The 9,536-nt window shown below is 56.7% G+C and overlaps 4 protein-coding genes across 4 annotated transcripts; 3 read left to right on the top strand and 1 right to left on the bottom strand.

Annotated features, from left to right (window-relative positions):
- Nucleotides 1-1,303: 1,303 nt before the first annotated feature.
- Nucleotides 1,304-2,141, top strand: DICSQDRAFT_152222 (uncharacterized protein). The gene is made up of 4 exons (XM_007361448.1): nt 1,304-1,634; nt 1,690-1,746; nt 1,806-1,925; nt 1,979-2,141. Exons 1-4 carry the CDS (start codon nt 1,440-1,442, stop codon nt 2,075-2,077), a joined length of 471 nt encoding a protein of 156 aa, XP_007361510.1. The 5' UTR covers nt 1,304-1,439; the 3' UTR covers nt 2,078-2,141.
- A 192-nt stretch (nt 2,142-2,333) lies between these two features.
- DICSQDRAFT_78538 (mitochondrial/chloroplast ribosomal protein L54/L37) lies at nt 2,334-3,005 on the top strand (the record flags this gene model as incomplete). Its single annotated transcript, XM_007361449.1, has 3 exons — nt 2,334-2,478; nt 2,544-2,817; nt 2,874-3,005. 2 exons carry the CDS (start codon nt 2,334-2,336, stop codon nt 2,777-2,779), a joined length of 381 nt encoding a protein of 126 aa, XP_007361511.1. The 3' UTR covers nt 2,780-2,817; nt 2,874-3,005.
- An 89-nt stretch (nt 3,006-3,094) lies between these two features.
- On the bottom strand, nt 3,095-5,828 carry DICSQDRAFT_98224 (uncharacterized protein; the record flags this gene model as incomplete). The annotated part of the gene is made up of 6 exons (XM_007361450.1): nt 3,095-3,864; nt 3,991-4,668; nt 4,737-4,758; nt 4,823-5,080; nt 5,134-5,372; nt 5,442-5,828. 6 exons carry the CDS (start codon nt 5,826-5,828, stop codon nt 3,163-3,165), a joined length of 2,286 nt encoding a protein of 761 aa, XP_007361512.1. The 3' UTR covers nt 3,095-3,162.
- A 368-nt stretch (nt 5,829-6,196) lies between these two features.
- Nucleotides 6,197-8,960, top strand: DICSQDRAFT_165948 (uncharacterized protein; the record flags this gene model as incomplete). The annotated part of the gene is made up of 10 exons (XM_007361451.1): nt 6,197-6,426; nt 6,490-6,592; nt 7,006-7,056; nt 7,113-7,201; nt 7,252-7,336; nt 7,391-7,408; nt 7,472-7,523; nt 7,575-7,781; nt 7,847-8,672; nt 8,753-8,960. The coding sequence occupies 10 exons, from the start codon at nt 6,197-6,199 to the stop codon at nt 8,958-8,960; spliced, it is 1,869 nt and encodes a 622-aa protein (XP_007361513.1).
- Between the last annotated feature and the right edge of the window lie 576 nt (nt 8,961-9,536).

Genomic DNA, 9,536 nt, shown 5'->3' on the forward strand with positions numbered 1-9,536 from the left:
CGCACAGTGATAGACTGCTATGGACGCCCTCGACGCCCTCTCTTCGTGTCTAGAAGACGGCTATCCCTTGTAGTCTCAGGGACGTAGTTTGGAGAGGACACCCGCGGAAGTCAGGTGCGTACTCCTTCAGCCTCTATACAGATGCACGACAATACTATGGAGTGGCTGGTGTCCCTGGTTGGTCCATCGCGATCCGGATCGACTTAAGAGACTATGTCACTATGCAGAGCGCACCTTTGCCGTCCCATATGCGGGTCTGCGTCGCCCATCGGGCGCATCCCTTGAGCGCACCCTCCCGCGAACACGCTGCATATTAAGTCGACGGAGATGGTTGTATTTGTGCTAGGAAGTGGATGTTTTGAATCGCTTCGAGGAGTAACGGTGGGAGCGGGAACTGTACCGGCCGCAGGTTGGTCGTAATATGCAGGACGGACGACAATTGATGTTATTTGATTTCACCATCTACTTTCCTCATGTTTGCTTGCTCCGAAGGAGCAGAGGCTGGCTACCTTTTGACAAGGCAAGTTTTCCCGATGAAATGTGTCATTCGACACAGCTGGGGAAACGTGGGTGGACGCATCAGTCGGTTCTGTGCGGTCTGGCATGGTGGATGAGGCGCAGGGGTCGTATGCTATCGTGTCCTACTGGTAGAATTGCCATACCTTGTCGAAATACGGCCTCCTGGCCTCCTGACAGGACTGCGCGGACTACAATTGGCGCTCGTGTCAGTTGCGCACGTCATAGAACGTAGTATACTGTATACACCATCGTATCATTGATCCTCTGCTTTTCATTGATGGACCAGACGTGGAGGACCAGGCACGGCAGGGAATCGGATGTTTTCGATTGGAGAAAAGTCGATGGAATGGGGACGCAAAAGGCAACAGCCCGTCGTTTTTCAATGACTTTTATCCAGAAACGCCACATATTCACGGATTGTTTGCCTCGCGCTTCCCCTTTTCAGAGACTTTTCTCCAGCTGGAAATATCCGATTCCCTGCCGTGAGGAGAAGCGCTATGGTCGGTAGCGTTGATGGGCCGATGCTCGCAGAACGTCGCGACAGGCAATGAAACGTTGATGCGGCACTCCACGCGATGATTGCCATCAAACTCCAGACTCACGGTCGGGAGTTTGTCCCCGGCATCCGCACCTTCGCCTGAAAGGGCACATCGGCATGCGCAACCGGTATACGACGCCAGTCATTCTGGCCCGTTTTGTCACTTTCCTAAAGCAGATGTGGATATAAATGAGGCGCCATCCCACCATGAGTTTCTCACTCTCCTCCTGCCCACCAACATCCAGGAGATTGTTCGTGTGGAGGCAATAGAGAACACACTCTTTTGCCTGACCCGCGAGCATCCTTCAGGCCCTGCAACATCGCCATTGCCAAAGCCTGCTTAGACGTGGACGTCAATCTCACTCGTTTGCCTGTCTTCAAGATGCAGCCGTCTACCATCAAGCCTCAAAGAATACAACACACGCGTGCCCCTTCATTGTCGTTCTCTTATTTTCCTTTCCCGTCGGATAGACAGTTCCCTCTTTATGCGCACTGCAATTCCCAGCGTACTGGGTGTGTTCCTACAATCCGCTGCGACACCAATCTTGTCGTGTCATCTCATCGGCGAGATCTCATGGTACGCACACTGGCCTGCGATACTCTACCTCCTGATGTGTCTGACGTTCACCAAGCAAACCGTCGACTACCGCTTCTCCCCCAAATGCACGAGGCGATCTAGCTTCGCACTGGTACGTTCAAATACTCTCTTCTTATGTCCTCTCAATTCGTGACCTTCGCGTGCTTCAAGTCGGACATTTTTGAGATGGATGAGGAGGTCGTTGAGTTCGAGATATCCCCCATTCTACCGTCTACGCCCAACTCCGCGACTACCCGAAGTGTGAAGTTACGCATGAAGACCGCCCTACATGTGCGTAGCTCTTGGCATCAACAACGCCTCCCTCTCTTCTGAATGTCTCTCAGGACTTCGTGCAAGCCGTCAAAACCAAATTGAATCATCCCCGTTCACCCAAGATGTACATCGTCGAGCCTGCAAACAGCTCGCGCAAAGTTGTCCTGTAGTAATCCCTTGTTGATCGTTCGAAGAATACCGGAGTAGCATTCTTGTACAGTATCCCTTAGGCCCTATAACTGCCTTGTACTTTGTTGTAGAGCCTGTTAATGCACGACGAACTTCGTCTGTTCCCTGTCCCGCATTGCAGTGGAATTGTTACCGTCATTCGCACGACAAGACCTAAAAAGGACATACCTCACAGAATTGCCGCCAAACAACTTGAAACAAGACGCGTCCGCGAGCACGGGCGCTTCAAAGGTCACCATGTCTTTCGTCCAAGCTCTCCGACGACAAGCACGACTCAACGCCTTCTGGGCACCCCGGAGATGTCTCGCTAGCCAGAGCGCACCCGCCGCAGCGTTGGCAGCATCCCCAGACTCGACCGGCGCGTCACCAAAAGCCAGCGGTGGTGAGCACGCGTCGACTCATTCTTCGCATCCTTCGTAAGCTCATACGTTCCGTCTGGTGCCGCAGCCCCCAAAGCCTTTTCGGCATGCCCGGAAAACATGGTCATGCAGGGCCTTAACTATTTGAAGGGTCAGCCAGAAGTCGTCGCGCAGGCGGACGATGCGTACCCGCCATGGCTCTGGACAATACTCGACAAGAAAGAGCTCCCCGACGATGGACCTGGAGGCTTGGCCGAGAAGAAGCGGTTGCGTAAGGCGAACAGGCAGCGCATACGGGATCAGAACTTCATGAAGACTCAGTGACGGGCTAGGGGCTCGCTTGGATGGGATTCGAATTGCTAGTGAGTCTGTCGTGTGTCTATTTGCTTCTACAACGGCCTGACGCGTACACTTGAAGCCACGTATATGTATTGACACTGCTAATCACTACTTCCACTGCTTTCACGTCACTGTCTACAATCTGTGTCCCCATCTACCTGTTGAGCTGGAAGCTAAGGAACGGTTGGCCGGAGTACGGACAGGAGATCCGTCTACCGCAATAACACTTGCCTCACGTTCTTGACGGCAATGGACGTGTTCACTCTAGACGATAGAACGCAGGCATGTACTTGCCTCTACTCTACTCTACTGCGACATAGTACCGCTACGTTCATCTAGGGAACAGTCTAGACACGATAGCTGCCATCTCAAGCAGGGATGGATCCGAGCGTGAACAAAGTCTGTTTCTGCTTTCCCTTCCCCTTCTTCTTCCCTCCTCCATTGCCCGCACCCGCAGCATCTCCATCAGCCTGAGCTGGCTCAGCAGCAGCATTCGACCCGCTCCCTCCGCTATCGCCGCTCCACGCTGCCTGCGTCGGAGCAGAGCCACCTAAGATCTTCCGCAGCGACTGGTTGCCGCTGACAGCGGCCTTCGGCACGCGGATCGAATTGGTCGTCGGGAGCTCCGGGAACGCGGCCTTCGAGAGCACAGAGGGGCCCGGCTTCGCCCTCGCGCCAGGGCCGGGAACCGAGGTTGGAGCGCGCACGGCAGGTACAGGGGACGATGTTGCCGCGGACGCAGCAGAGGAAGCCCACGGGGTCGTCCGCTGAGGCTGGCGAAAGGGGGTCGTTGTGACAGAAGGGCCGGCGCCCCCGCCTAGCGGCGGGAACGCGTGCGGTCCTGGGGCTGCGCGTGGGGCAGAGGTAGGGACGGAGCTTGTCGACGCCTGATTGTGAGAAGCCGGGGTGGAGGCGGCGGCACGGGCGACACGGTCCCAAAGCTGGCGCGAGGACTGAGCGGAAGAGCGCGTCGCCGTGGAGGACTTTGCGTTTAGGACGCGGCCGCTTGTCACGCCTGCCCACTCCAACCCCGTGGTCGTCGGGACGAGTTCAGGGAACTGGTTGCGTTGCTATGTGAATACCAAGCATTGCAGGATGCAATGGGGAAAAGAAAGTTCCGTAAGCACGCCACGCTGCACACTTAATAGTCACAACCACCGGCCTCGGTGCCGGCAGCCCTGACGGTAATGACGTACCTCGACCTTGAACCCGTTCCACGCAGTGAGCAAATCCCGCTTCTTGTCCTCCTCGTCCACGAGGTCAACCAGCGTGTTCACGATACTTGCCGTACCATCCAGGTTCCGATCCAACACGTTCCACACCGTTGAAATGAGGTCGCGCGCTCCTGACTCGGACGCACGGTACGAGCGAATCGCCGCCTTGACTGCGGGCACGGCGGTCGTGGGGTTCGGCGCGAGGCCAGCCATGCGCACCGTGAGCGCGCTGAGCCGAGGGTCCGCGTCGCCAGGCTCTGGGGACGGTGTCTGCCGACGGCTGGGCTGCTGACTAGAGGACACACCATTTCCGCCATCCGCCGTGAGGTTACTGCCGAACGCCTCTCTGCGTCGCGCTCCTGCGGCCTGGGGGCGCGACGCACCCCCAGGCGGGGCGACGATGTGCGGTGGAGGTTCGCGTTCCCTCTCGCGGTCGCCTCGATCGCGGCGTCCACGGCGGCCTGCGCCCCCTCCTGTTTCTTCGAACTCGAACTGGGCCTCGACGCGGCGTGCATCTCGCTTGTCACGGGCGCTCATCTCCGCGCCGTGCTCCTCCACCTGGTGCGCTTTAAGGTCAATTGCGGATCCGAAGACGACGAACTTCCGGGCGAGACACTCGGCTCGCCTGCAAGGATAGTGTGCGTTCATGAAGTGCTCCTCCTGCGCAGCCGGGGACGTGTCAGATATAGTTGTAGCTTCTGCGGTCTAGAAGGGGATCCGCTACTTACCAGTGCCTCGTAGTTACGGAAGCTGAGAAGGTACAGGAACGGAATGAATGATACGGGAAGCGCAGACTGGAGCTCGTGGTACTCACTATTGGTCCTTTACCTCATTCCGTTTGCACACGAAGCACTCCTCGTGTTTCTCGCGCATATGCGCGTACAGCTCGTCGTCCCCGAAGAAGCACTCGCGACAGAACTCACAGAGCGGATGGATGCCGCCCTCAATTTGTTGCGGTTTGTGATCGCGCCGGTGGCCACGGACCATCGACGGGACGTGGATGGGAAGCACATTCGGGTCGTACAGGGCGTGCTCATGGGCGAAGACTCTCTTGAACCGAATACATAGATCACTGACGAGGGGACGTCGATACACATACAGATGCGACGCAATGGGAGGACATACCACATGAGCTTCCCGTGCGTCGCACGGGTGTGCAGCTTGAGATCACTCCAGCCGTTCCCGATAAAATCGCACTGGGGATCTGGGCAATTGAATCGTAGCAAGATCAACGTTTCCTCCATCATTTCCTGTGTCTCAAACGAGATCGAAAGTTTTGCGTCCTTGAACGGGATATGCTCGGGAGTGAAAGAGGACCATGGTGCGTCAGCGGATGTGGTAAAGATCACAGAGGGTTGGGGTTCCTGACGTTAGTGCGGCAGCGAGAGTTAAGGCTCGGGCTTTACGTATAGCGGCTGACAGCGGGTGCGCACCTTGCAGAACGTGCACTCTAGTTTCTTGTACAGCGCCCGGAGGCGCAAGGCACAGACATGGCACGTCCTATGGTTGCACTCGGAGACGGACCAGTACTTGACGGGCTCGGCGCAGATCCAGCATACCGCGGCGTCCTCGACGGCCCCCTCGGTGGTCGCATCGGCACTATCCACTGCAGCTTCCGAGCTTGCAGCCTTGTCTGACGGGGTCTGGGCGATGAGAGCGGGGTGGGTGTCAGGCTTGGTGTTCTGTGCAGGATCGCGAGGAGGGCCGTGCTTCGCTGAGCCTCCGCGACCTCGGCGGCCCCTGTTGCCTCCGCCTCCAGCCCCTGCGCGGCCGCGACTGTTAGAAAGACGATTCTGGGTGGTTGTTGCGGTGGTAGCCATGCTTGCGGTGTGTAGAAGATGAATGTACTAGGGGAGGAAACGGTCGGGAGAGGGAGGATGACTGAAGTGCGGAAGCGCTGGGTGAAGAGACGCCTGTACGGAGCCGTAGCAAGGCGTGGCAAGTACGCTGGCAAGACGGATTGCTTCCGCGACCTGCTGATGGCTCCAGGCGGTCGGCAGAGGAATTCCCTGCTGGACACGATCAGGGCGGTCAGCGGCGCACGCGAGAGGCAAGGCCCCGTCGCATAACCAAAAATCCACCTCCCGCATCACTCCAGATATCTAGATTTATCAGAAAACAATATGAGACATTGACTGCCCTATTGATACTTATACATTTCCCCCATGCAACGCCCTACGCTCCTCGCATGTTCCCCTCCTCCCCCATGATTACTGACCATCCTCGCCGCTCCATCTCAGACCTGGCCGATGGCGATTCCGTTGCTCCCTCCAGCTCTCAATCGCTCTCGTCCTCTTCCCGCAAGTCCCAGTTCTCCCGAGACCGCTTCTTTCGGAATAAGCATGGCTCAAAAGTCCATGCCTACGACCCCAACCAGGCCCCCTGGCCACTCTCGTACGATAAGAGCACTCTTGAATTGTGAGTCCTCCCATCGCGCTATCAGCTCATACATGTCTGATCACGGGACGCGCACCATCCCAGAGAGATGATGGACACGGCTCTCACGTCTGCGTTCAAGGGCGTCGTCTCGCTCGTCGACCACAAAGGCAAGGAGCCTGCCCGTTGTTTGGACATAGGCACAGGGGTATGTGGCTGTTCGCGTCTACTTCTTACATTTTGCGTCTACTGGGATGGGACCCTGCGCCTCGCTCTCCAGTGTCGTGGAAGATTTCGCCGTGATTAGTGGTGGTAGTCCTAGTCACCTCCGGCCTTCGAGCGCATGTGCGCCTGCAAAGTAGCCAATTTGTTGGTCGGCACTTTTCGTGTACAAGATGTGCAGAGAGCGGCCTTCATCGCCCATATCAAGGAGGTGGGCGTCGAGAAGCTGCGCTACGTCTGGCTGCTCTTGCCAGATCCCCTAGACGGCTAGGACGGGCTACCACGGGAATAAGGTACACGCCTGCCGTGGTCAGCGTCGCCTTATCGCGTCTATCAGACGCCACCGGACGTTACAACGCATTTATAGAAGGCTCGGATGCGAGACTCATGTTCCTTCAGTTAGGTCTTTGGATTGTGAATTCCGCTAAATACTGGAAAAATTCGACATTTGTATGTATCCCGCGTCCTTTCAATGCATCGAGCGGCTTCATCTTCCCGCTTCCTAGGTTGGCTTCGATCTCGTCGACATCCAGATTCCGGTCACCGTGCTCCCTGATGATGAAGCTGCTCGAATAGAGTGGGTGCACGGTAACATGTAGGTATTCAACCTGCTGCGTGCAAAGTAGTGTACTGATATCCTCGCAGCTTGACTGATCCATTACCGTTCAGCGATGGGGAGTTCGACCATGTTCGGTTAACAGAGGTTGCTTTGGGTGTCCCTGAGAATAAGGTACGAACGCCTCATTAACAATTGCTGATTCTGGCTGATTACCTCACATTACAGTGGCCAGACGTCTTCGAGGTGCGACACATGGGACGTCCCCGTCCTGACGCTTTTGTCTCATCTGTGTATGACGACTTGTAGGAGGTACGGCGAGTGATGAAACAAGGCGGTACGATCGAGATCATCGAAGAAGGTAACCTCGCGGCTTGATCGGTTCTTACGCCCGCTCTAACCCCGAACGCAGATGCGATCTTCCCTGTGCTGCCACGATGGTTCACAGAACCACTGCATGCGCGAACACGATGGCCGTCTATCAGTATGCAAGATAGGTCCAAGGCCTTCTCGAACCCTCAAGTTTCTGCACAATCCCAGGTGGCACATGAGTATGAGCTCCTGGAGATCCTCTTCGAGAACGTTTTTCAGCGAAGATTCATCAACATGAAACCGAGTTGTGAGTCGTCCTGGGTCAGTGGAGCGCCTTCTTCGGCTGTCAGCGCTTATACTCTGTCCGGACAGCGTCCCTACCCGCATACTTCTCCGTCTACTTTGGGCATGTCCTTTCTCCGCCCGTCTTGACTGTCCCCATGCCGCCTCTCCCCCCTGTCCAGCCCCGGCCCCCGCCGCGGAGCTCAACATCCAGCCATTCTGACTCATATTACGGCGACCCAGATCTCCTGTACGATGCCGAGGCGCAAGGCGAGATGTCCCTTGCGACCCTCCACGGGCCCGTCCGCAAGAAAAAGGGCAAGAGCTCGGTCAAGCGAACATCAAGTTCTATCTCTCCGTCCGGTACTAGCATATCCTCTGGCGGTGCAAGCCCCTTGGCGCGTTCGTACTCCGAGCAGCAGTCCAGGAAGTCCTTGAACGGCTCCACCGGTAGCCTGCACGGTCACGGCAACGGCAACAACACAACACCGCCACCTCCACTGCCGCCGATCCACACGACAGTGACGGCGTCGGGTATGCCCATCTCTTCGGGCCCCAAGATCGGCGGCCGCTCGCGCTCGTACTCGGGCGCGTCGATGATGTCGATGGCGTCCAAGCGCAAGGCCGCAATCCAGGACCTCGCGGCCGCGAGCACCGTCATCGGGGGCCGCTCGCAGATTGAGCTGTTCCCGCTCGACGGACTGCTCATGTTCGACGTGCACTCGCTCTGCCTGCACCTCCGGCGCGCGCTCGGGTTCGTGCTCGCGATCCGCGAGGCGATGTGGGAGGAGCTCGCGAGCCTAGTGACCAGCCCCGCCCGGGACGTGGACCTGACCAAGTACGGGTTCTTCCCGCACGAGGACACGCTCGAGAACATCCGCTCCAAATACTTGCAGCTGCTCGACCAGTACAAAAGGTGCGCCTGTTCTCGACTTTCCGCGCTGTCGCGTGGTGTGTTCGTCGGGTCTGAGTAGGCTGACTGAGTTGGCTGCCTAGCGATATGCATGTGCGGATGTCCCTCTGGCATTCGCTCGTCCATTTCGGGTGGGATTACCCCCAGCGGGATCCGATGTCCAAGGCGGAGGAGATGGAGGAGGTTCGTCTCCGAGAAGACATCCTCATGGCTCGTCGAGAAGCTGGCGCTGAAAACGAGCGCGAGCCCCCTTGTCGCGCCGTGCGCATGCTCGTTGGCGCCAAGGTATAACGACTAATGAATAATTCCCTACGAACATTCCTAATGCTTCGTATATTGTTCTGTGTGTAAATGTTTTGCTATCGGTACTACCGACCCCATGCTGTATAGTTCCGTTCTTTGTTGTGGACTAGGCATATACTGACTACTGTAGAGCATTCTTGTTGTATGAGGTCAATCACTACGGGCACTCTAATCGCTAGTTGTAGTAACAGGTTGATTATTGATGAGATATGGTTCGTCATTTCACCCACCCTTCGACTCAAAATATCGAGACTGTTGAGTCCGGCGAGTCTGCCGGAGTCTGGCGGACTCCGGGGATCACATGACGTTCTCGGGAAGCACCCTTGGCGCCCAGACACCTAGACCTGTGCCATCACTCCATCTCGGTAATTTACGTCTCGCCCCCCGCCTATTGGCTGTCCATACATATTATATCATATCGCATAGCGTAGAAGTCTATTCTTATGATATCTTCGATTTCCATGCATGGTTACCTGAAGGTCGCTCCCGCAAGTCTGGGGTATTGAGGTTTTCGCGACGCAGCTGATTCATTGACACCACCTTGCATGAGGACAAATCGTAGTG

Source organism: Dichomitus squalens (assembly GCF_000275845.1).
Source record: "Dichomitus squalens LYAD-421 SS1 unplaced genomic scaffold DICSQscaffold_2, whole genome shotgun sequence".
NCBI lineage: Eukaryota > Fungi > Basidiomycota > Agaricomycetes > Polyporales > Polyporaceae > Dichomitus > Dichomitus squalens.

Coding starts and splice junctions, on each gene's coding strand:
- DICSQDRAFT_152222 (XM_007361448.1), top strand. CDS start 1,440: ATGCAGCCGTCTACCATCAAGCCTCAAAGAATACAACACACGCGTGCC. Junction 1,747..1,805: donor GGCGATCTAGCTTCGCACTG/GTACGTTCAAAT, acceptor GCGTGCTTCAAG/TCGGACATTTTTGAGATGGA. Junction 1,926..1,978: donor GCATGAAGACCGCCCTACAT/GTGCGTAGCTCT, acceptor AATGTCTCTCAG/GACTTCGTGCAAGCCGTCAA.